General features: G+C 39.6%; 2 protein-coding genes across 5 annotated transcripts in view; one reads left to right on the top strand and one right to left on the bottom strand.

The window, feature by feature from the left end:
* Positions 1-25,182, top strand: part of slc22a17 (solute carrier family 22 member 17) — a 28,457-nt gene extending 3,275 nt beyond the window's left edge. The window contains exons 3-12 of one of the 4 annotated variants that reach the window (XR_015525329.1): positions 1,712-2,022; positions 4,695-4,798; positions 5,031-5,185; positions 5,867-6,032; positions 9,945-10,060; positions 12,558-12,666; positions 15,285-15,508; positions 19,033-19,144; positions 19,611-21,884; positions 22,051-25,182. Coding sequence is in view for 1 of the 4 variants with exons in the window: in XM_087310125.1 (XP_087166251.1) it covers positions 1,712-2,022; positions 4,695-4,798; positions 5,031-5,185; positions 5,867-6,032; positions 9,945-10,060; positions 12,558-12,666; positions 15,285-15,508; positions 19,033-19,144; positions 19,611-19,887 (1,574 nt within the window). In the remaining 3 variants the exon portion in view is untranslated. Of the gene's footprint in view, positions 1-1,711; positions 2,023-4,694; positions 4,799-5,030; positions 5,186-5,866; positions 6,033-9,944; positions 10,061-12,557; positions 12,667-15,284; positions 15,509-19,032; positions 19,145-19,610 lie in introns of all 4 variants that reach the window. The other 3 variants (XR_015525331.1, XR_015525330.1, XM_087310125.1) reach the window with 3 other exon arrangements.
* The window catches only part of katnip (katanin interacting protein), a 1,410,884-nt gene that overhangs the window by 125,196 nt on the left and 1,258,026 nt on the right, over positions 1-27,662 (bottom strand). The gene's annotated exons all lie outside the window — the stretch shown is intronic.

Raw genomic sequence — 27,662 nt, 5'->3', positions numbered from 1 at the left:
GACAATAATTGGTTTCATGTAGACGTGGGACGATCACCAGTTTCAAGTAGGCATGGAATAATAGTTGCTTTCAAGTAGACATGGGACGCTAACCAGTTTTAAGTAGGCGTGGGACAATAACCAGTCCAGTTTCAAGTAGCCATGTGGCAACAACCAGATTTAATTAGGCATGGGACGGTAACTGCTTTCAAGTAAACGTGGAATGATAACTAGATTCAAGTAGGCATGGGACAGTAACTGCTTTCAAATAGGCATGCGACTATAATTGGTTTCAAGTAGATGTGTGACGATAACCAGTTACAAGTAGGCATAAGAAGATAACCAGTTTCAAGTAGGCATGGGACGACAACCTGTCCAGTCTTAAGTAGGCGTGGGACAATAACCAGTCCAGTTTCAAGTAGTCATGTGACAACAACCAGATTCAAGTAGGCATGGGACAATAACTGGTTTCAAGTAAATGTGGGATGATAACTAGATTCAAGTAGGCATGGGACAATAACTGGTTTTAAATAGGCATGTGACTGTGATTGGTTTCAAGTAGACGTGGGACGATAACCAGTTTCATGTAAGCATAAGAAGATAACCAGTTTCAAGTAGACATGGGGCGATAACTGGTTTCAAGTAGATGTCTTGGACGATAACCAGGCATGGGATGACAACCAGTCCAGGTTTAAGTAGGCGTGGGACAACAACCAGATTTAAGTAAGCATGGGTAAGTAAGCAATAACTGCTTTCAAGTAAACGTAGGATGATAACTAGATTCAAGTAGGCATGGGACAGTAACTGGTTTCAAATAGGCACGTGACTATAATTGCTTTCTAGTAGGCATTGGATGGTAACTGGTTTCATGTAGACTTGGGATGATAACTAATTTTAAAAAGACATTGAATGATAACCAGTCCAGTTTTAATTAGGCATAGGACACTAACTGGTTTTCAAATAGGCATGGGACAATTATTGGTTTCTGGTAGGCATAGGGCTATAATCTGTTTCAAGTAGGCATGGGACAATAACTTGTTTCAAGTAGGCATGGGACAATAACCGGTCCAGTTTCAAGTAGGCATGTGACAACAAACAGTAGTCATGGGACAGTTACTGGTTTCAAGTAGACATGGAATGATAACCAGTTTTAAGTAGTGATAAGACGATAACCAGTTTCAAGTAGGCATGGGACGATAACTGTTTTAAAGTAGGCATGGGACGGTAACCGGTTTCAAGTAAGCATGGGATGATAACTGGTTTCAAGTAGGCATGGAAAGATACCCCATTAGATGTGGGATGGTAACCAGTCCAATTTTAAGCAGGCATGAGACAATAACCATTTTTAAGTAGGCATGGGATGATAACCAGTTTCAAGTAGGCAAGGGACAATAACCAGTCCAGTTTTAAGTAGACATGGGACACTTAACTGGTTTCAAGTCGACGAGGGACGATAACCAGTTTCAAGTTGGCATGGGCCGGTGACCAGTCCAGTTTTAAGTAGGCATGGGACAATAACCGGTTTTACGGTATACGGTTTGGAAAAGTGAAGGTTTTAAAACCACTACAATTTTCCGTTTACCAGTCTTATGGTATATGCAAATATTTTTTAATTAGCTTTTTACGACTATTTTATTTAGGTTTTTTCAGGGCAACAGTATCTCCAGCAGCAAAAGATAGCAGAAGTCAATGATTTATTTGAGTTATTTAGCCTGTGAATGTGTACCCACAGGAGAGGTGATGATCCTGGCTCTGGGCCGTAAGAAGCAGCGTCTGCTCATCGCTCTCTCCGTCCTGCCCAATCTGTTCCTGGCATTCCTGCTGTCGTCCGACCCGCTGCTGACTCTGGCTTCTCCTTTCCGCTGTCGTCTGCCCGGCCCAGCGCCTGCTCTAAAGCTGACCAACTCTTCCAGACGGGTGCAGGATCAGCCCGAGTGCAGGCAGTACATCTTCATTAACGGAACACAGACGGGCGTGAGGGACTGCGATGCTGGATTCAACTTCACTGTCACTGAAGGACTGGCCAATAACATCGTCACAGAGGTGAGCCGGATTATGATGGTGTCACATTTCATTTTTTGCAAATAGTTGCTGAAGCTTTTACGCTGATTTATGTACATGACTTTCTGGAATACTCTATTCTGATTGGTCTGTCATGGCATTTTAAGGTATGTAATTCACGTGTAACAACCGCTGAATAACACTAAATCTCATTTAGGAACTGAGAATCACCAACTCGTACCAATTCATATATTTACTCGTCTGTCACGACTGTTTGTTTGACACCATCTAATGTCTGAATAATTTTGCAGGTTAGTGTATACTCCATCAGCTGTTTTAGTTTCTGTCAGCTCTGCGTATTTGTCTTTTTAGTGCCATCTAGTGTCTGAATAATGTGCGGGTTAGTGTATACTCCATCAGCTGTTTAAGTGTCTGTCAGCTTTGTGTTTTTGACTGTTTGGCTCCATCTAGTGTATGAATAATGCGCGGGTTAGTGTATACTCCATCAGCTGTTTCTGTCAGCTTTGTGTTTTAGACTGTTTGTTTCCGTCTAGTGTCTGAATAATGCACAGGTTAGTGTATACTCCATCAGCTGTTTCTGTCAGCTTTGTGTTTTTGACTGTTTGGCTCCATCTAGTGTATGAATAATGCGCGGGTTAGTGTATACTCCATCAGCTGTTTCTGTCAGCTTTGTGTTTTTTACCATCTGGCCCATCTAGTGTCTGAATATTGCGCAGGTTAGTGTATACTCCATCAGCTGTTTTAGTGTCTGTCAGCTTTGTGTTTTTGACTGTTTGTCTCCATCTAGAGTCTGAATATTGCGCAGGTTAGTGTATACTCCATCAGCTGTTTTAGTGTCTGTCAGCTTTGTGTTTTTGACTGTTTGTCTCCATCTAGTGTCTGAATAATGTGCAGGTTAGTGTATACTCCATCAGCTGTTTTAGTTTCTGTTGTGTTTTTGACTGTTTGTCTCCATCTAGTGTCTGAATATTGTGCAGGTTAGTGTATACTCCATCAGCTGTTTCTGTCAGCTTTGTGTTTTAGACTGTTTGTCTCCATCTAGTGTCTGAATAATGCACAGGTTAGTGTATACTCCATCAGCTGTTTCTGTCAGCTTTGTGTTTTTTACCATCTGGCCCATCTAGTGTCTGAATATTGCGCAGGTTAGTGTATACTCCATCAGCTGTTTTAGTGTCTGTCAGCTTTGTGTTTTTGACTGTTTGTCTCCATGTAGAGTCTGAATATTGCGCAGGTTAGTGTATACTCCATCAGCTGTTTTAGTGTCTGTCAGCTTTGTGTTTTTGACTGTTTGTCTCCATCTAGTGTCTGAATAATGTGCAGGTTAGTGTATACTCCATCAGCTGTTTTAGTTTCTGTTGTGTTTTTGACTGTTTGTCTCCATCTAGTGTCTGAATATTGTGCAGGTTAGTGTATACTCCATCAGCTGTTTCTGTCAGCTTTGTGTTTTAGACTGTTTGTCTCCATCTAGTGTCTGAATAATGCACAGGTTAGTGTATACTCCATCAGCTGTTTCTGTCAGCTTTGTGTTTTTTACCATCTGGCCCATCTAGTGTCTGAATATTGCGCAGGTTAGTGTATACTCCATCAGCTGTTTTAGTGTCTGTCAGCTTTGTGTTTTTGACTGTTTGTCTCCATGTAGAGTCTGAATATTGCGCAGGTTAGTGTATACTCCATCAGCTGTTTTAGTGTCTGTTGTGTTTTTGACTGTCTCCATCTAGTGTCTGAATAATGTGCAGGTTAGTGTATAATCCATCAGCTGTTTTAGTTTCTGTTGTGTTTTTGACTGTTTGTCTCAGTCTAGTGTCTGAATATTGCGCAGGTTAGTGTATACTCCATCAGCTGTTTTCATCCTGTCAGCTTTGGGTTTAGAGTTCATGAACTATTATCGCTCAGAGCATTGTTTTGTGTCTAACGTTATGTTTCGCATGTTGTTGCGTAATAATCAGAATACAGCACATGCAGACGGTTGCTATAAAGGCTGAAATGCAGCGCAGCACTGTTGTATAAGACTGAAGGCTTTATTCTATTCAGCATACACATTTTTGATAGAATAGTGAGTTGTAATCTAGTCTTTAACTATAATGTTATTTCTTGCACTAAGGAGCATTCAGTATGTGATTATGGCAATATAGAATGTATTTGCTCTGAATCTGTGTTCGTTAAACACTAACAGCAGCTGATGATGGGTTATTGGTATGCAGACAGTATTCACTCCTCTACTGTAGAGTTGATCTTTAACTAATGTTTGCTCGGTGTCTCTGAAGTCGGAGTCTGAACTCTGTCAGTGTGGATTTACTGGAGGTTGTGATTCTGGATGGGTTTATATTTAGATGATGTTTTGTGCTTCTCCACCCTGACGTCTGCTCATATGTGCTGAAGGACTGGTTTGCTCACATTCAGATGCTGTTGGTCATGTGACTCTGCGGGTTCATGCAACATAAACACAGTCAGTGTTGGGTTAAAACCCAATTGCTGGGCAAAGATTAGTCGTGATTAATTGCAAGTCTGTTTTGACATAAGATATGTGTGCGCGTGTTTATTTTATATATATGCAGCAATATTATTTGCAAATTATGTGTGTTGTTAAATGAGTATATATGTGTATAAATAATGTGTTTGTTCCAGATTAATTAATTAAAAATGAACATGGAGTGACGTCCGGTGTGTTTTGTTTGACTTCCTGTCTCTGTCAGTGGGATCTGGTGTGTTCGCGGTACTGGCTGGTTCCAGTAGAGGAGGTTTGCTTCATTCTGGGGACCCTGACGGGCTGTCTGTGTCTGGGCTACACGTCTGACCGGTGAGACACTCTTCACTCAGGGTTCATACGGTCATGGAAAACCTGGAAAAGTCATGGCATTTTCCAGGCCTAGTTTATTGCTACATTATTATAGTAAACCAAAACTCAAACTAAAGCTGTTGGTCAAACACATTTTCGTTTACTGAAATAAAAAATACTGCTGTCTGTGAGTGTAGTGCTGCTCTGACCTGTGTGTGTGTGTGTCTCTCTCTCTCTCTGTGTGTGTGTTCAGGCTGGGCAGACACCGGTCTCTGCTGGCGTCTCTCACCCTGGCTGTGGTGTTTGGAGTGTGTGTGTGTGTTTCTCCGTCACCGCCGCTCTTCATCGCCATGCGCTTCTGTCTGGCTGCTGCGAGCGCTGGAGTCTACCTCACACTCTACATCACACGTGAGTCACACACACACACACACACACACACACACACACCAGCAGCAGCTTTACTCCTTGCTATAGTAGATTATTCCTCTTATTCCTCTCTATATTCCATTTATTCCTCTATATTGTGATTATTCTGATCTATATTGTGATTATTCTGATCTATATTTAGGTGTTTATTCCAGTTATTCCACTTTATTTTTAACTTTTCTGATCTATATTCTGATTATTCCTCGTTATATTTGGATTACACCATTGTATTACAATCTATATTCAGATTATTTCAGTCTGTTTTAATGAAATATGACAAACTTCAGTTTTATTTCCATGTATACTTCAGTTATTCCTATGTATTTTCTGAATATATTCTGATTACGCACCCGTTTTATTCATATCTACATTGCTTTTATGTACAGAAGGGTTACTTATGTAATTAACATGAAGTTATTTAATGTTTTATAATAGTTTTACATGACAAACATGGTCAAATCTGTTACATGTATGTGTCCTGGAAAATGAAAGTGTCTGCAGAAGGTCATCATACAGTATACTGTAGTGCTGTTTGTACTGTAAACATCAGCTCTGGCATCTGTTGAGTGTAAATCTGAGTCAACATGAGCTGCAGATATGATGATCCTCAAGCAGAATATGGAAGTGTGTATCTGAGCTTGTTGTGTGTGTGTGTGTGTGCAGGTCTGGAGCTGTGTGACCCGTCTCTGCGTCTGCTGGTCACCATGCTGTCCGGTTTGACCATGTTCTCCGGCGAGCTCCTGCTGCTGGCCGTGGCCCTCGGCTGCGGCTCCTGGAGGGGTCTGATTGGGACCGGAGCCGCTCCACTCTCTCTGTTCCTCTGCTACGGGTTAGACACACACACACAATTAGCTGAGGAATAGTTTATTTACTATTACACAAAGCCAGTCTGATGTTGCACAGGTATATTTGATGGAATAGCCCACAATACACTGTCAAAATGACAATATTACAATATTAAAGGAGAGCTATTATGAAATAAATCACATTTATAGAGAGTTTAAACCCAGTCGTGTGTTGGCAGTGTGTGAATATATCCAGCCTCTAATGGGAAAAAGAAATTAATTATATTTATATTTTGCAGAAACACTTTGATTGACATTCTCTATTTGTACAAGTCATCAGAGGGTAAAAAGCTCTGCCCACTAGTGACCATCTCTCCCTCATTAGCATAGTATGTTAGTCTTGTTATTAAATTACAGGCATTTGTAGCTCCGCCCCCTTTTTAAGACAAGAACAATCGCATTTGCATTTAAAGCGACAGTCACCAAAATGGCTGATCGGCTATCAGCTGAACTGTGCAGGTATATGAGCAATCGATCTGCTGACAGATCAGCTGATTGACGATGCTTTCAAATGCTCCCTTGACCACTTTCTGAGCCATTTCAAACGCTGTGTCAGTGGTGTCATCATCACATCAGCCAATAGCGTCCAGCTCTTTCCGACGGCTCCACCCTCAGCATTTCATTGGTGGGGTTTTGGGTTGGGTAAAGAGTTGTCAGATCATGTCGAGTGTGACGCCCTCTTGTGGATCAGTGTGAACAACACAGCAATTCAAAAACAAAACCAAATTTCATAGCGATCTGCAGATGTGTGAACTCATGTAGTGTGTACTAGGCTTTACAGATCTCCCTTTTAAGTTCAGGCGTTTTGTAGGATGCTTCGTGATAAGTGTATATTTGTGTATATACATTAGACCATACACTGTAAAAAATAAATCCGTAAAATTTACTGTAAAAAAACGGCAGCTGTGGTTGCCAGTACTTTAATGTAAAAAACACGGTACAAACCGTAAAAGTAATTTCTCATTTTTACGGTAAATTACCGTATTTTTATAATTTATCGAGGTAATATGTCTGTGTTTTGAATGATCAACATCTACACATCTTTTGTTACTCAGTTAAACACGTTAGCACATCCACATGCAGGAGGTGATGAGGAAGTTACATAACGAGCCAATGCTCGTCACAATCAACTCTTCCCACAAGCAGAAAAGAGTATCAGCATGTAGAAGGTGCTCAGTGTCATTCACACAGCTACTGAACAGCAGCATGGTAACACGCTTACAATTAAAGTCATGAAATAAACATTGTTTATCAACATTAGATGTAACATAAATCTCTAATGTGCATAACTGATGGGAAAACAAGTAAAACAATTTATATCGATGTCAACCAAATGCATAAAAAGTGATGTGCCATGCAGGGAATTCTGGGAAAGTCAATTTACGGTTATTCGCCGTATATATTAAGGAAAAATACCGTTAACCAGGTTACGGATTTGTACTGTAGCATTTTTACAGTTTTTTACCGTTGAAGTCACGGCCATTTTTTACAGTGTACCAAAAGCAAAAGACTAGAACAAAATAATTGAAGATCCCGACGCAAATATTGTACACTTAAATAAATGTATTTAACATTAGAAAGTCAGACCAATAACTCAATAAGCAGAGAAGGTGACGTTTATATGAGCTGAATCCCTCATTCATCAGCAGTGTTTAATGACCGCTGACTCCTGAAACCTGTTCTGTGAGCTTCTTCATTTGCATGAAGCTCATTTGATATGTCAGATATAAACACAATCTGTGCAGGTCAGGCCTTCAGTCCTCTAGCTCAATGGTTCCCCCTTTTTCCCAGAAAAATATTGTGAGGCCCCCCCACATTTAATGATATTATCGCTCATATAATTTTGCATTAATTATGACAAAAAATGTTGTCAAACAAACGGTATGTAAAGGGACTAAGCCGAAAAGAAAATGAATGAATGAATAATAGCCTGATGTAAAATATAAAAGCAAACCATCAGGCCATTTGTAACGTAAAAATGTAATCCTTTGGCCTTTAAATTGACCCTATTTGAAATTCAGTAACATAAATATCAGTGTTCACACTGGTGTATAAGGGACAACATAATATAGGCTGTTACAATTTACTACTGGCATGTTATTTGTTCTGCTCTATCAATTAGTGTGAGGATTGCTGCGAGGCGAATCAGTAAGACTCCGTCTTTTTTGTGGAGGACGGATTACAAATGAGTTTATTTTTGGTCAGCTAGGGCAGTGCTCCTCAACCTGTTCATCACCATGCGCCGGTCAACGCTTGACTATTTTACTGCGGGGGGTTTGGGGGTGTTTCGTAGGTTGCTAGGCGACTATCAATCTTTTTCTCAGAGGATGACAAGCTGACAAAACATTGCTGTCACTCTCTGATACAAGTCTTATTCACGGAGAAAAGTACAAAGCGCTGCAGTGTTTGTGTGTTTGTCTTAGAAAATTAGTCTTACCGAAATGTGAATATTCCATACAAGCTGAAGCTGATCGGTCAATTCTTGTCACGTGACTCGCGGTGCACAAGATGCACACCTTAATTGGAGACAACAAACTTGTGCAAACTCTAGAAATTCGTAATATGCGAACGCTTTCATTTGCAATCCCCATCAGTTGTTGATCTGATTCACCTGATTTGCTGACCCATTCCTTGGCAGTTCGCAGGTCGTTCACTGGGCCTTTTTCCCGTAGCAAAGAAACTTTCCAAAGACGTCTGTTACATACTCAATTTTAATGCTTGTGGGTAAAATTTTGGTGCTCAAGTGACAGATATAACCGGGAGAATATGGTCATTTTTCAAAATAAAAGACTTTTTAAAATAATAGATCGTTCAGACTCAGACAATAAATAAAATGGAAACAATTATTGATTTCCTGTGCGGCCCGGTACCAATTGATCCACGGACCGGTGGTTGACGACCACTGAGGTAGGGGAAAAAATGAACTAAGCCAACATGATCCTTCTCCTAATTGTCCACTGCTAAGAATTTTCTTTAAATATGACACAACCCCCCCCACAAAGATCACTGAGGCCCCCTTGTGGGCCGCGACCTCGCTGATCTAATCTCAGCACCTAAACACACACATATTAGCAGCAGGAGCTCCTCAACACTTCATGTAGAGCTTCATTCAGGATTATTGATCTTAAATTCCCAGTGACGCAGCAGAGCTGTACATGCACATCAGCACTCGTCCATCAAGCTGCTTTCTGCGTCACACAGAGATTCTGACATTTTATTAGCAGCAAACTGTAGTGTTCAGCCTTTAAACTGTATCAAAAATAGTCTTATAGTATAATTATAACATGTAATATATATATATATATATATATATATATATATATAAATATATATATATATATATATATATATATATATATATATATATATATATATATATATATATATATATATATATAAAAGATAAATGTATACATTAATGTATGAAAAAAGCTTATTTGAAAATATATTATTTAAGCCATGAGTAATGTATAATGGGGAATGAATTAAACATGTATTTTCATTTTCAATCTAAACCAGTGTTTCTCAACCACATTCCTGGAGGATCACCAGCTCCACATGTTTTGGATGTCTCCTTTGTCTGTCACACCCATTACAGGTCTTTCAGTCTCTGCTAATGAGCCGATGATCTGAATCAGGTGTGTTTGGTTAAGGAGACATGGAAAATGTGCAGAGCTGGTGGTCCTCCAGGAACATGGTTGAGAAACACTGATCTACACAGCTGGTAACCATTGACTTTCATTATACGATCACCTAGAACCACAGATTCAGCTACAATCTTTGTTAATGCTCGACTGGAATTTAACAATTCGTTTGCGATTGATTGTGCTGTGGTTATGGCTTCATGAAGCTGCTCTGTGTTTCTGTCATCTACATGTGTGTTTGCTGGTCTTCAGGATCCCGGGTGTGTTTCCAGAATCGCCGCGATGGCTTCTGCTTACAGAGAGAACTGGAGACGCAAACTCCTTCTGTGAGCGCAGCGACCGCCAGAGAGACGACGACAGCTTCACCGGTCAGTGCTCTAACACTTCAGGAGGATGTTTCATTTTAGGAGGATGGCTCTTTTGGACGTTCACTCAAAAGTGAAAATTCTGCCATCCTTTGCTCATCTTTCACTTCTGATGAACACGAGGGAAAATATCCTCAGGAATTATGGAAAAAAAAAAAAACAGCCATTGACCTTCCATAATAGTTTTTGCTCCTGCTATGGATGTCAGTGGCTGCTTCCATCATTTGGTTTTCATGTCTATTCTCATTTCATTCATTCATTTTCCTTCAGCTTAGTCTCTTTATTTATCAGGGATCGCCACAGCAGAATGAACCACCAACTTGTCCAGCATATGTTTTACATAGCGGATGCCCTTTCGGCTGCAACCAAACACTGAGCTAATGTATACATTGCAATGGCATCTGCTTTTCTGTTGAGCCTGGAGTGTGATGGGACGCATTAATAGACAAAGCAGCGACGGTTTTATTTAAAGAGAAATGTTTTATTTCATAAATGATTTAAGCCATAGTAGGGTTGGGTTGATAGACAGTGCCATCGTCCATCGCTGATAGCCATCACGATGCTGAGCCGGCATCACGATCCTCTGCTCTGTCCCTGTCGCAGCAGCAACCCGCTCGGGAAAAACCCACACACTCAGACCCCGTTTACACTGATACATCTTAGCTTTAAAAATTCACGTGATGTCTGAGCTCCAGCAGTCAGCCCACAGAGCAGTGCACGTCAGACAGTTCGTCAAGGGTGTCCCGCTGGATGGCGTCTCACTATAGTTGTTAAAGGTGATATTTAATTAATCTCGTCTCGAACGACTCTTCTGTTGTTTGAATCTATCAGGTAGCATGTCCCAGCGTCAAAACACTGCTTCGGTCTTTCGCTTCACGCTTGTACTTAGTCATTTTAGTGAAAATCTCAGACGCTGTCGGTTGGTTTCTGTTGCACCTTTTTACCAACCAAGTTTGTTGACGTCATTATAACAACACAGATCACTCTGCCTATAGGGTATATGCAGAAGCATGCTAACAGGACGTTCCATTTGCCAGTAAACCTGGGTTAAACGCGTCCGATGAACTTTTGTCAATGCAAAACTGGCACGTTTAAGGTCTGTTTTCTTTACAAATCAGCGATCTCCACTGGCTGAGTGATATCTGATATAAAGTGGGTCTCAGATTGTACAAGAAGCACTGCATTACATTACATTTCCCCCGCCATGTCTTTATAATATGAGCATTTACTTTACCCCAGTATATTCAATGGAGCTTCTGCGCTAGCCTGCTGATTCTGATGGGCGCGTGCGAGTACATGGCTTTGTCTCGTTTTGCGCTTGAGCAACTAAATGAATGGCAAAGTCTGTTTAACTGATTGTATTTTAACTACATTCCCACATCAATGCTGTAAAAGGAACCATAGACAAAAACTGACAATAAAAAGTCACCGGAAGTTTATCAGCCTGGGAAGAACACTAGCTCAGCATATAACCTATTCATGCCAGAGTCCTGAGGAAAAAGTGATTGACAGGTGGTCATCTGTGTGTAACTTATCTTTATTTATTTATGATTTGGTCATGGGTAAAACAAAGAGCATGCAGGTCAGCTAGTTAAAACAGTAGGCTACAAATAATTCATTCATTATTAATTAATTAATTAATAAGTTGGCGATTCATTCCGCTGTGGCGACCCCGGATGTTTCACATTAGACATCATATGATGCTAAATTGGTCGACATCGCCCAACTCTAAGCCATATTCCATTTATGCACATTAATTTAATTTTCAATTGCAATTTGCATCTTTTTCCCCCAACATGTTTCAGAATAGCTTGTTTTGTGTTCAACAAAAAAATAAATAAAATCAGAGCAATTTAATGCAATGCAAATGTCAACCTGGTCATGAAAAAAAGTCAAGTTTTCACCAAAATAGTGAAAGAAAAGTTGTTTGTGTAAGCCTGTGCTTGACAGTACTGTAAAAATATGCAAAAATGTCTCTGGTAAATCAAATATAATAGTTTGAAAACATTAACAAAGTCACACAAGTGGCAGTTTTACATCTATCACATCCATAACGAAGCATTTGCCCTCATAAATGCAGGAAATGTCAATTAAAATCAGTCATTTTGTTCTATACAGTCACTCTTATCCTGTTGATTAGCATCATTTTTTTTGAGGCTGTGCAGTTTAATTCAGAGGATTTCTACAAAGTATGTTATGTTCTGTAAACTTGCAGATTTTTTTGGTCACATCCATAACGCATGTTTATTTCCTTCATTTACAATATAAAACATGTTTACAGATTGATTTTTCTTGATCCCATTGAGTTGTTTTGTAAAATATAAACAGATGATTTAATCTAATGTGAACATGCTGTCTCTGTGAAGGTATGTTTTGAGTTTTTACTAAATTGTCACATTCATAACGCTGGTGTTGCTCATATGTTTAGAGTAAGTGGTGAGTGAATGTTGTTTTTGGGTGAGCTGTCCCTTTAATCAGTGTGTTCCTGTATGTGCCGCAGAGCTGGACAGTGAATCGTCCTCGTCTCCTACACGTCCTCATCTGTCCTTCCCGGAGCTGCTGCACAGCAGAAACATCTGGAAGAACCTCTGCGTGCTGGGATTTACATCGTGAGTGATTCACTTGACTCAGCAAATGCTCTAAAGCCATCATCAATCATGTCACTGAGTAAAAAGAAGTTGAACTGGGTCATATTTAAAAATATTTTTGACAAGTAGTTAAGAGAGTTTTGTGCTGATCTCGGCCTGACATTGATAATTCAATATGACACGAAAACCATCGTATGATCCTAGATTCCCAGGTCAGAGCACATCAACACTTGTTCGTCAAGCTGCTTTCTGTGTCTTTAAGACTGTCGCACAAAGATTCTGACAGCATTTTATTAGCAGCAAACTATCCAACAGCATTTGAGCTGTATCAAAAATAGTTTAACTGTTTAATTATAACAATAAGGAAGCAAATATAATGAATATATTAATAACTATTTTCATACATACTGACTTTTGGACTACTATATTAAAAGAATGTTTAATGCTTATTTAAAACTGCATAATAAAACCAAACGTTTATATAAAAGCATAATGTATAGTAGAAAGCATTTTATAAATATAATATTCATGATCTAAATATGACACTAAAATCATCAGTAGGTACACAAGTCACTGTCCTAAGGAGTGATTCACTGAATCATGCAACACAGGCTCATTCTGGAAACGTAGTCCCATGGACATTTCTGGATACCGTGAATTATGTAGCCAGAGGTACGTATGGCTGCATTTCATTTTTTAGGTGAACGCTACAGGGTGGTATGACACCGTTCCTTTTCTCGCTTACCGGCTGACCGTCTACCTCCGTGTGGAGGGGTTTCCCACTGCAACCAGTTTGTCCAGTTAGCTCTTCACATACCTTGGTGGACTTGAGACGCAGAGAGGAGTTGACCACCACGACAACCGGGTTCGAGTCCAGGGAAGAGCAATTCCAGAAATCAGGTTAAGACAAAAACAGAATCCAAAAAATAAGTGAATAACAGGGTGAGAACGTGGTAAAATCCGAAAACTTGGTAAAAAATCAGACGAGGGCTTTTCTTTTTCTGGATGGCTCTTATAAATTGTTGGTTGGGAATAGGGGAGTAAGTGGGTGGGCAGGTCAATCGATAAAATTGGTTGGGTTTAGGGAAGGAGGAGAGTGGGTTAGTCGATGGGACTATGTTTTCAGAATGAGCCTGGGTTGTAATCATTTATTCAAAATGGCAGATTCACATAGAAACTAAGCAAGGTCGTTTTTATGAATGGATCACTGAATCAAACAACCTGGGCTCATTGTGAAAGGTATGTATTCATACGTATTCACGTATCCCGTGAGGTACGTATTCAAACGGTTTTTGTTTTTGCGGATCTGCGAGAGGCTGCTGTGCGCGCTTTTTCGCGTCTCGAGTGCCTCTCGGGAGCGTGCGCCATTTGCGCCTGTTCTGTTCTCACGCGAAAACCATCGGAGGCCACTGTGGAGCGACCGTCCATCCGACTGGCTGGCTGAACGATCTGCCGACCCAGCCGCCCTCCTCTTCCTCCTTCCCTAAACCCAAGCGACGTTTTGCAAAAACGTCTGCCGTCCAGAAAAAAAAAGCAGAAGCCCGCATCTTTGATTTCGACCAAGTTTTCGGATCCCGCCGCGTTCTCGCCCTTATTTTTCGGATTTTGTTTTTCATCTTATCTGATTTCTGGAACCGCTGTTCCCCGGACCCGATCCCAGTCGTCCCCGCGGCCGGCTCCTCCTCCTCTGGGCCTCTGCTCTGCCGACGTAACGCTGCGAGCTAAGCTGACAAACTGGTAGCAGCGGGAAAGCCCTCTACTCGGAGATGAGCCGTCGGCCGGTGAGCGCGAAGAGGTTTTTCTCGTTCGCTCGAGAAAAACTAAACGCGGCCGTACGTACCTCCGGCCACGTAAATCGCGGTCTCCAGAAACGTCCGCGGGGCTACGTTTCCAGAATGAGCTTGGGTTGGAATCAAATGATTCATTTAGAAACAGATTAAGGCCCTGTTTACACTAACACATCTTAGTTTTAAAGCGCACACGTTTTGAGCGTTTTCAGAGTTTTTTGAGCCCTAAAAAAACAGATTTTTGGAAATGCTGAAGAGGCCGTTTTCATTTTAAAACGCTGCAGCCCTGTGTCAGTGTGGATGGGCGTAAACGGAGACATCTGAAAACGGAGGTGTGGCCGCAGACGTTCACCTCTCTGATTGGGCCTGTTCTCAATGTTAAGTGCACACAGTTCAGTCTTGCACCCTTTGCTGAAGTTCAGACTTTGCAAGTTTGATATGGAAAAGGACACATCGGGTAAAAACAGTGTACTGTATAACCTCATTCACATCACTTCGTCTTAACAATAAAATGAAAATATGATATAAAGAACTGCCTAATTACATTTTGAAATTAACTTAACACAAACTAAAACTGTTGTGGCATACATATTCATATGAGCGCCGTCTTCACTGTATGCATATTTATAAGAAACGGAAAAGAAAATGAATGAATGATCAATTATAACCCACATTCAACACTGCACGTGCTGTGATGTGCCTATTGCGCATGATTACACTATAGGATATCAATGCTGAAACCATCTATTGTCCAGCCCTACTCTATACATGTGAAAACAGAAGAGTGCATTTTGATTTGAAGCCAACTTGAAAAGGCAAAAGCATGCGTAAGTGTGTGTGTGTTGTGCTCAGGTTCATCTCTCATGGCATCAGTCACTGCTACAGCTCCTTCAGTGATGATGTTCGGGGAACTCCTCCGACCTTCTACTGGACGTACCTGCTGTCGGTGTGTGCTGGCGGCGGAGCCTGGCTGCTGCTGTGGGCGACAGTGGACCGCTGCGGCCGGAGGGGGATCCTGCTGCTGGCCATGACCCTCACAGGACTGGCCTCGCTCATCCTGCTCGGACTCATGGACTGTAAGTGTGTATGTGTAAATTACTTCCCTCGTGAGACAAATTTAGACGCCCTCCTTTCAAGATTGTATTCATCTTCAAACATTTGAGAAGTGTTGTTTAACAGAGCAAGGCCATTTTCACAGTGTTTCCTTTTAGATTTTTCTTCTGGAGAAAGTCTATTACTAGTAGCATCTAGTCAAATATTATGTAGTCATCATGGCGACTATCAAAGAAATGAGAAAGTTATTAGAAATTGGTTACATCTAGGCCCATCACAGTAATCAACATATGGACTTATTGCATAACACATGAACATGGCTCAATCAAATTAAAATGAAAAGCAGATTAACAAGTTTATAAAACACGGTTCGCAGAATATCTGCCAAAATTGAAAATAAAATTTAATTATTTAATGTTTATTTCCACTGCGACAACACATCGTCACGTTGATTTTCACAGCATTTCTGCATCAAGACTGCCAATATTAAAACGAAAAGCCAAACTGAAAAATAAAATGCAAACAAAAACTGCTAACTTTTTACGAGTCTTTTCATTACTTTTGTTTTTCCTGTAAATGATTCAATAAATACTGTACCGTGCCATTCATACCGAGGTATTACCGTACTGTGAAATTCTGATTACCGTTACATCCCTACTGTATAGGTCTGGTTTTCTAAACCAGTGGTTTCCAACCTTTTTCTTAGAGGCCCCCCCCATGAACATATACAAACATTGGAGCCCCCCCACCATTTAAATACACACGCACACACACCCATGTACTAAATATATATATATATATATATATATATATATATATATATATATATATATATATATATATATATATATATATATATATATATATACTGTATGTGTGTGTTTGTGTAATATTAATATATAATATGTATAGAAAATATAAATTAATCAGTTTTAACTTGTCTTGGCCATCAATAAAACCAAAATTTAGGTAGGCTTTGTCATACTGTCTAATCTTTTTCTTCGCCTCTAAAGAATCACTGCATTTACGATTTCTCTGCCGATTTTGTTTTGATTTTGCCTTTACACGTTGACAAGCACATTGCGTGAGTGAGCTAAATTTAAATAATTATTTAAAGTTATTCATTTTAATTATTTTTACCATTATGTTGTAATTTTAACCATGTGTTTTGATATATATATATATATATATATATATATATATATATATATATATATTTTTTTTTTTTTTTTGTACTTAAAAATACATATATAATAGTAGGGCTGCTCGATTTTGTGAAAAATCATAATCACGATTATTTTGGTCATAATTGTAATCACGATTATTCAAAACGATTATCAGTTAAAGTCAATATTATTAGCGCTCCTGAGAATTTTTTTATTTTTATTTTTTATAAATATTTTCCAAATTATGTTTAACAGAACAAGGAATTTTAACAGTATTTCTTAATAATATTTTTTCTTCTAGGCTTATTTATTTTATTTTAGCTAGAATAAAAGCAGGTTTAAATATTTTGAAACCAATTTAAGGTCAATATTATTAGCCCCCTTAAGCAATAAATATTTTTGATTGTCTGCAGAAGAAACTACTGTTATACAATGACTTGCCTAATTACCCTAATTAAGCCTTTGAATTGCACTTTAATCTGAATGCTTGTATTTTGACCTGTCATCATAGCAAAGATAAAAGAAATCAGTAATTAGAAATGAGATATTAAAACTATTATGTTCAGAAATAAGTTTAAAAAAAAACTTCTTTCCATGAAACAGAAATTGGGAGGAAAAGGGTTGCTAATATTCAGGAGGGCTAATAATTCTGACTTCAAGTGTTTACATACAGTTATTTTCCACCCTGCAAATGAAAGAGAAATAAATACAATAGAACAAAAATATTAAACAAACTGTGCTTTAAGCATCTTCACTGTAAGAAAAACACAGCAGTCCTTCAGTCAAGACTAGTGAGGGATTTTCTCGTTGTTTGATTAAAAATGATAAAAACAGGAGGCAGTAGGAATATTTCTCACTAGCCCCTTTCACACAGTGATACCGGTAAATATCCGGAAAATTTCCGGAACGACTTTACCGGTATATTGAAAAAAGCGCTGTTCACACAGGCGAGGACGTTACGGAAATTTTCCGGAAAAGAGCATTCACACATCCATTCCAAAATGCCGGTAAATTCTGACATCATTCACCACAAATGAGCTTTAAACGGCTGCGCTTGTATTTGTAAACATTTGACTAAATTACAAACTCTGTGGATGATCAATATTGTAAACAACTTTCACTGGATCATATTCGCATGTCGAGATGTTCATAATTTGTGCGTGTGCTGACGCTCACAGGCTGTTTCATGGGCACACGCAAAGCTTGAAGGTAAACAAACAACGGCTTATCATAAGCATCTTATCGATGATTATTTGCACAGTTGGCATTAAGAAGAACATATAAACGTGATCTGACTAACTTCTTGCAGCTAAATGTGTCTGGAAAAATATTCAAAGGCTTTTATTCTCACAAACCGCGCGGACGTAAATGCGTCTGACTGTTGTGATTGGCTAAAGCAGAAGTCTTACGTCAGCACGTTCTAGACGTGCACGAGCTTATTCCGGAAATCTTCCTTCTGCGTTCACACAGCGCAGCATTCCGGCAAATTGCCGGTAATGTTACAACTTCTCTTTCCGGAAAATAGCCAGAACGAATTTACCGGTATTTTCAAAAAGGACCTGTTCACACATACAACCTTTCCGGAAAATTGCCGGTAATTTTCCGGAAAGGTCTGTATGTGTGAAAGGGGCTACTGTCTCTTTAGTTTCTCTTTCACATGTCTTTTGATCCTCAACTCATTTGTTTATTACACAAATGATGGTGAATGTAAATAATCACTAAACACCGCGTTTTGACACCTATTTGACCATTAAAGCGCTCACGTTAATGACTTTAGATGTCTGCGCTCCTCTGCTCGTCTCAGTGTGCGAATGGGAGCGAATGCTGACCGGCCGCATGCTTCTGGCTGCGTGTGCGTGCCGCACACACACATAAGCACGCGCTCGTTCGCGCTTTTAAGACCAACAGTGAACAACTGGAAAGGTGGCGGTATATGATGCAATAATCATTTATCTCGATTAATGCTTTTTTTTATAATATTTTGAAATCGGATTTTCGATTAATTGTACAGCCCTATATAATAGTGGAGCATTTTTATGCCTTTTTCTACCTCAACACTTATCCTCTCCCGCGCCCCCCTTGTGAACTCTGCGGACCCCAGGTTGGGAACCACTGCTCTAAACCACCCTAGAGTCTATTGTGGCCCCTTATAAAAATTGGTTGGCCATCCCTGCTTTAGACTCACTCTTTGGCATTTGTACTTTCTACTTTATATCTCACAGTTGTATTCAACTTATTTCTGAATTCTAAAATAACCAACAACATAAATAATAATAACAATAACAATTACTTGTATTCTTTATCCCGGGGCAGAAATGAGCTTCCAAACAAATTTAGCTGTGTGTGTGTGTGTGTGTGTGTGTGTGTGTGTTTGTGCGCAGACCTGAGCGATGGAGCCATGAAGGTGTTCTCCATAATGGGTTTGTTCTCATCTCAAGCGGCTGCTTCTCTCTCCATTCTGTTCACGGCTGAAGTCATGCCCACCGTCATCAGGTACACACACTCTTTCTTAAACCTCTCCTGAAACAGCAGGATGCAGGGCATTAATGGAGAGTGAAATGGTGAAGAAAAACAACACACACACACACCAGAGAGCTGCTTAGGGATGTAATGTACGCATGCCTGCTGTGTCATTCTGGCTGTCCGCCGAGAGCTTTCTCCTGGGAGGACTTTGCAGCAGTCGCTCTTGTTATTGACTTATTAAAAACACAAAGAGTTTTCACAGCCCATCTTGTGGAGCTTAACACAAATACACAAGCAAGAGCATGAGCTTGGGTCCCAGAAAATGTGTGTGCAGGGCTGTCACAGTTACAAAATTTGGCTGAAGAGGAATTGAGTTCCTGCAATTAATTGTAGGTTTTGCTGCCCTTACAGAAATCTGATATAAGATTAAATATGAGCAATTTTAAACATATAAAAATTCAGATGATTAAAACTGAAATTCTTGTTGTGTCCACAGAGGAAGTGGTGTTGGAGCCGTGATGGCGCTGGGTTGCGTGGGTCGCCTCAGCTCTCCTCTTATGGATCTGCGTAACCACTATGGCTACTTTCTGCACCATGTGGTTTACTCGTCTCTCGCCCTGCTGGCCGTCCTCTCCATCCTGCTCCTCCCAGAAAGCAAACGCAAACCCCTTCCACAGACTCTGGCGGATGGAGAACAGTACCGGCGGCCACCACTAGTCCGACACCGGAGAGATAACGTTCCTCTTCTGGCCACACCAAACCCAGAGACCTAGCCTTCGCACTTCACCTACTGGGGATCCGCAGCCTCTTAGCCTTGTATTAGTAGTCATTCCTAACACGTGTCGGTGGAGTTGTCGCACATGGACTCTATCCTGAAGTGTGTGAGGAGTGTGAACGGTACAAAAACTGTACCAGAAACCAGCGGAAACGCGTCCAGAGTATGCAGACGCTCCAACATGTCAGCGTGCAGTGCTGCGAGTCAAGGGCAAACGCTCCAATTCAACACTGAAGCCTGACCCGTGTAGCATCCACTGACTGACAGTCCTATTAAAGGGTTAGTTCACGCAAACATGAAAATTAGAAATTAATTCTCAACATCACGGCATCCCAGGTGTACATTACATTCTGCTTTCAGTCAAATCTAATTGAAGCTATTTTAAAAATCATATTTGGATTATAATTTTTATATTAAAGTCTAATAACACACATCCATCTATATTAATAAATGCCTCACGTGGCTCGGGTGTGTGAAATAAGATTTCCTTTAGTGAAACTAGGGCTGGGTGATATAGCCCGTTAAAAAGAAAATAAATCCCTAATTTTTTTATTTAAATCCATTTTCATTCATTCATTTTCTTGTCGGCTTAGTCCCTTTATTAATCTGGGGGCGCCACAGCGGAATGAACCGCCAACTTATCCAGCAAGTTTTTACGCAACGGATGCCCTTCCAGCCGCAACCCATCTCTGCGAAAAATAAATCCCTAATTTTTCGATTTAAATCCATTTTCATTCATTCATTTTCTTTTCGGCTTATTACCTTTATTTATATTGGGTGGCCACAGTGGAATGACCCACCAACTTTTCCATCATATGTTTCACACAGCAGATGCCCTTCCAGACAGAAACACCCATACACCCTCATTCACACACATATGGACAGTTTAGGCCGCGTTTACACTAATGCGTTTTCGTTTCAAAATGGCGTTTTAGATCAAAAACCATCCGCGTTTCACCTAGCGTTTCTGAACATATCTCCGTCCACACTACGCCACCAAAACCGTATATCACGTGACCATTAGCGCACTCTGTGCATGCGCATTCTAGTATAAACAGGAAGCATGCGTCTCGCTCGACATTTGGTTATTGTTAGTCAACAAACACCAGTTGAATAATGACATAACACGTGTTAGAGTAATAGCGAGTTTCATTCAAACAAATTGATGTGAACTTCACACTCGAATTAATCGATAAAACTGATTTATCGTTTTGAAACCATGTTTTTTTTGTAAGAAACCTCCAAATTATTTTATGTAACTTCCGGCAAGCGCTGTCTGTCATCGTCTTTCTTTTGAGGTGATTTTTATTGGTGCATTAGTGCAATCAGCTAAACAGTTGCCTCAATGCAAATAAATACAGCAAACTTTGCAATATACACGGTAAACTAACAAAACATACTGTAAACACACCTTATGCCTTTTCGGAAGGTGCTGAAAAAAATGTATAGTCCATCAGATTAAACAAACAGATGAGATGCATGGCTGCTTGCGTCACAAAACGGCTGCTTTTTTGTGACCCTGCCTTTCCTGTTTTCAAAATAAGAGTCCCCTCATATTTATAACTGTTGTAATCTCACTAGGAAAGTTTGTGGTTAATTAAACGCTGCCTGGGGGTTGCATATTAATGATCCCAGTGGATCGTCAGAGTTAATGATTTGTTCCAATTGGCCTGATGTTCCTGGTGAAGGAGGAAGCAGTGTTCGAGTCTCACTGTATGTCATTTCCATGTACTGAATGCTTATAGTCCAACTATGTCTAAGTATATGCTGATTTTCATTATTTGTAACATTTAAAATAACTCAGATTGGAGTCGTACACCTAGGATGCCATAGGGGTAAATAATGAGCTCATTTTCATTTTTGTGTGAACTAACCCTTCAAACCATCCGCAGAGACAAGGGCTGATTGTTTTTGAAGTAGTTGATCTTTTTGAAAGCGGGTTTATGTTCTCACTCCAGATTTAAGAATGATGGAATCGGTTCTCTTAGTTCAGGGGTGTCCAAACTCAGTCCTGGAGGTCCGGTGTCCTGCATAGTTTAGCTCCAACTTCCTCCAACACCCCTGCCTGGAAGTCTAGTATACCTAGAAAGAGCTTGATTAGGTGGTTCAGGTGTGTTTAATTGGGGATGGAACTAAAATATGCAGGACACCGGACCTCCAGGGCTGAGTTTGGACATCACTGTGTTAGCTCTTTAACACGTTGCTGCTAGAAATGATGCACCATCCTGAGGATATTTGAAGGAATGATTATCACACTGAGGATCACTTATATGCACTTTGAGTGGACTGAGTCATGGTTATTATTATTGTATGTTACATGTCACTCGGGATTGAAGGAATATTAAAGGAATATAACTTGAGATGTACACTTGAAGAAAACATTTCATCCTGCTGGATTCAATTCTCTTTAAATTATTTCCCAAGTGCTGTTTAACAGATCGTATTCAACACATTTTAAACGGTAGCTTTAATAACTCTTTTATCTTTGCCATGGTGACAACACACATAATATTTTACAAGATCTTAGTATTCAGCTTAAAGTGACATTTAAAGGCATAACTAGGCCAGTTAGGTTTATTAGCGAAGTTATTGAACAACTGTGCTTTGTTCTGTAGACCAGTGGTCCTCAGCCTTTTATCACCGCGGACCGGTCAACGCGTGAAAATTTTACAGCTGACCGGGGGTGGTCGATGGTTCGTAGGTTGCTAGACGACCATAAACCATTTTCTCAGAGGATGACAAGCTGACAAAACATTGCTGCAGCTCCGATACAAGATTTATTTATGGAGAAAATTACAAAGAACTGCAGTGTTTGTGTGTTCTGTGTTTGTCTGAGATAATTAGTCTTCCGAAATGTGTATATTCAATAAGCTGAAGCTGATCAGTCAGTTTTTGTTAGTGATTTGCAGTGCGCTTGCAGGATTCATTTAGCTGGGTGCATCTGGAAGAGCATGTCATGCCGCTCACATGACCTCCATTGGAAATAACGAATATCACTGTCTCTCCACTTCACCTATAGCTGGTGTGTGGTGAGCGCACTGGCGCTGTTGTCCTGTGGCTGCCGTCGCATCATCTAAGTGGAGCTGCACACTAGTGGTGGTGTGGAGAGACACCCCCCCCCCCCCCCTCATGATTGTGAAGTGCTTTGGGTGTATGGCCATACACAGTAAATTTGCTATATAAACACATATTACAGTACATTACAAGACTTAATCCAGAAAAAAAGACACACTGTGGAAAAAAGCAGACCTTACTCTGTTAAACATCACTTGGGGAATATTTGAAACAACATTAAAATTTTTAATAATTGATCTGTAAGTGCAGCACCTGTTGTTGATTATCACAGACTGATTTATATTGACCGGAGATCATAATGTGCTGTAATAATCTGCTTTTAAAGCCTTGGTTGAACTGCTCCACAGACTTCCGTTGTTTCTCATTCTGTGCAAGCTGAAGGACGAGGCGTAACAGATCTGCAGTCTTTTATAACTCGAGCTGTATTTACCCTGAAATATTCCTTTAATGACTTTACTTCTGTTCCTTAGCTTAAAGGTCGAAGCTGTGGGTAGGTCATCTGAATGTTGTCACTAGGGCTGGGTATTACGTTTAATTTATTATTTATATGGGTTTGATTTGATCCAATATTGATTAGTATTTAATATTTAATTAAAAAAAGTTAGTTTTCCGGACAAATATTCCACAATTGAATATAATTGTTAGTAATTAAATCCCTCCTATTCATCTATATTAGTGAAGAGCACATTTACGGTACATTAACAATAGCCACGCAATTATTTACTTTAGATAAAAACAAATACGTGTGGATACATGGTATTAGCACTTGGAGACATTATTTGCAAACGTTGTTTAAGAAGATTTATCTTTACCCCCATTGCTTACTTCTACACACCAGACTTTAATCTTGCTGACTTCAATTGGCTACCGAGATGTTTTTGTTTGTTTAATCATCAGGAAGGCGACTGATAAATGGCGACATCTTCAGGATGATTGGTGAAGTGCAGATATTCACTCTCTAAACTCGTTCATTCATTTTCTTTTCGGCTTGGTCCCTTTATTAATCTGGGGTCGCCACAGCGGAATGAACCGCCAACTTATTCAACACATGTTTTACGCAGCGAATGCCCTTCCAGCTGCAACCCATTGCCAGTAAAAATCCATTCACACACATACACAGACATCCCAACTTGGGAAAAGTCATTACCGGGGGGAGACAGAGATGATTTCTGCAGGAGACTCCCGGTACTTCCGGGACACTTGGGATGTCTGCATACACTACAGACAATTTAGCTTACCCAATTCCCCTATAGCGCATGTGTTTGGACTTGTGGGGGGAAACTGGAGCACCCGGAGGAAACCTACGCCAACACAGGGAGAACATGCAAACTCCACACAGAAATGCCAACTGACGCAGCCGGGGCTCGAACCAGTGACCTTTTTGCTGTGAGGCGACAGTGCTACCCACTGCGCCACCGTGCTGCCCCCACCCTCTAAATTACAAACATTAAAGTCTGGATATAGTCTAAATTTTGTTTATTTTAATAATTTAATTTAGTTAAATTTGAGTTTATTTTGCGAGTGCAAAACGTCGTTATTCTTAAAGTGAACAATTAATCTATGCAAGTTAACACACTGAAAATAAAAAGTTTGTTTTGTTAATCCTTAATCTAAATCTGCCATCTGATTGGACTAAATATGCTTAAGACATGCTTAGCCACACCCCTCCAAACAATAGTTTGCTGTGATTGAAAGACGAGAGGTGGAGCACAAAAATAAAGCTCCGCCCCCTACTCAATATTCCATTTGAGTTGGAAATACATCGTAATACTGAAAAGTCTCAAGTTTTCAAGTGGATTAAGGGATTTGCAGCATCAGTATTATTTCTTTAAATTGAATTTCGATAAAAATCAATGTTATTTGTTGTTGTTTTTTTCACCCAGCTCTAGTTAACATGTTTTGAATTGATTTGGATCTCATGTCTGGCTCTATGCTTTCCCTTTTGTATTTGCACATTGCATTTTTAGTCAGATTATGAAATGCCGAACAGTGGAAATGCGAGTGATCTAGCTTTCTCCTTTCTTTGTGTTAGATTGTTTAAAATGCACTTAATAACTCTGAACCGATAGTAATTTGAATTATTATTTTTACTACTTGAATAATAACAGATAATAGTAGTAAGTCTGGTGATTGTGCAACAGTTACTAAACAATGCTGTAATTATGAATAAATCCTTAACCAAGTCTAATCACAAATAAACTCTTTGAAACCCTGGGAAGTGAATGTGCTTTGTGGAATACTCACGCAGTGCTGTTGTTGAATGGTCTGTTGTACTTTTGGTTCATTGTTGTTTTGGATGTAGGTTGCGGGTTGTTGAGTTCGGTTCAGATGAGGCCGTGATCCGCCACAAAAACACTCCACACTGCAGCTCCCCATTCTGCAAAGATCACAACAAGGTCAGTCTGTGTTTGAGATTCACTTATGCCGAGTTCAGACTGGAGGAATTTCGCCCTGACAGGTTTTGAGAAATCGCAGACAAATGCCTGAATTCACAGGCAAATTGGTGCTCGTGCACGCGAGAGTCAATCACACAGTATGACCTACCAAAGACGTGATCTGAGAGAATCGCAGATGAGTCGCCGATGCCTGTGAGATATTCTAGTAGTGCATTTATAAATAGCCAGTGAAAAGAACAGATACATAGAATTTGAAGCATTTGTATCCATTAGAAGGCAGATTTACCCATTACTTTAATGAAACTTGTGATTACGTTTAATTCATTCTTTATTCTAAACAACAGTTGCAGGAAGTAGAATGATCCACCTTTAAGCTAAATGATCAGCTTATTTAATACGTTGTCTAATTGGCCAACGCATTTGACCGTAAATAAAACCCTTGACCAATGAAAAACCGTTCGCCACGCCCCTAACGGAAAAAAAAAAGAAATTGACCAATGAAAAACGCTTTACCCCGGCCCTACCTTTTGCCACGCTCATTGCTCCAGACTGCAGTTACCCATAACTCAATAAAGCTGCCAACACCCAAAGCACGGCTGCTTCTACAAGGTGGTAATCTCAAAACTCAACGCATTATTTGAAAATATTCGAAATCTTCAAACTAAAGTGAAGATTAAACTCTAACAAGTCTTTCTAGATTACTAACTTGAATCAAAGAGACATCAAAAAGCATGAACTTCTGGTTCCAGAACCCCCCCCCCCCCCCCCTTCCCTTCATTTATTATTTATTATCAATTTGTTTTATTATTATATTATTTAATTATCTTTATTTATTTTTATTTTCACCTTTTTATAGTAATTTAAGGTTTCCTGTTTGGGCTTCTAATAACTTTCATTGTCGTAGAGGTTTTTCAGGACAGTTTTAAATACCTATCTCTATGTGTATATCACCATTCCTCTAGTTAATTGTTTATTTTCGATTGGCTTAATTTTAACCTTACTTAACCCTAAGTACAGATTTGGTTTATTGCCATTTTTTGGTTTGGAAATTGGTTTTATTAACGTGTATGTATGTGTGCATATGTATATGGATATATGTGTGTGTGTGTGTGTGTATGTATGTGTTTGTTTATTGATATATATGTGTGTGTGTGTGTGTGTGTATGTATGTATATATATATATATATATATATATGTGTGTGTGTGTGTTTGTGTGTATCTCTGTGTGTATGTTTGTATGTGTATGTATATATGTGTGTGTGTATGTATGTATGTATGTATATATATATATGTGTATGTATGTATGTATATATATATATATATATATATATATATATATATATATGTGTGTGTGTGTGTGTGTGTGTGTATGTATGTATGTGTATATATGTGTATGTAATGTATTAATTAATTTTATTTGTCATTTTTAATTGCGCTAATATTTCCTTGTCATTATTCTTCAGTTTTTCCTTCTTACTGACAATATTGTTGTCATGGCGCTATTATTAATACTATTATTTAACAACTTTTATAATGATTAATATATGTATATCTACACATTTTGTTTTATGCTGATTGTCCACGGCATGTTTTTCTGTGTTCAAAAAATACAAAATAAAAGAAAAATTCATTTATTTATTCATTTTCTTGTCGGCTTAGTCCCTTTATTAATCCGGGGTCGCCACAGTGGAATGAACCGCCAACTTATCCAGCAGGTTTTTATGCAGCAGATGCCTTTCCAGCTGCAACCCATCTCTGGGAATCATCCACACACACATTCACACACACACTCATACACTACGGACAATTTAGCCAACCCAATTCACCTGTACCACATGTGTTTGGACTGTGGGGGAAACCGGAGCACCTGGCGGAAACCCACACAAATGCAGGGAGAACATGCAAACTCCACACAGAAACACCAACTGAGCCGAGGTTCGAACCAGCGACCCAGCGACTTTCTTGCTGCGAGGCGACAGCACTACCTACTGCGCCACTGCTTCGCCTAAAAGAAAAATTTGATGAAAAAAAAAAAAAAAGTCTTTCTAGATTACTTGTATTGTCAACATTTCCCTTTCTTAATTCAATCTTACGCAAAGAATGCTGGGAACTACAAATCCCCTAACCAGATAATTGGACCAACACAATTCCTTCATGTTGTTTCAACACAAAACGCTGAAGTGTTACAAATTTAAGTGGACTAAACATAAAACAAATAAACCTGGCAAGAATTGTGTTGTTTCAGCTCATTTTAAACAGGTAGTTTGAACAAGCAGCAGTAATCATTTTATTTCAGTATAAC

This window comes from Danio rerio, chromosome 24, assembly GCF_052040795.2.
Source record: "Danio rerio strain M-AB ecotype USA chromosome 24, GRCz13ab, whole genome shotgun sequence".
Taxonomy (NCBI): domain Eukaryota; kingdom Metazoa; phylum Chordata; class Actinopteri; order Cypriniformes; family Danionidae; genus Danio; species Danio rerio.
This window is presented reverse-complemented; position numbering and strand designations above follow the sequence as displayed.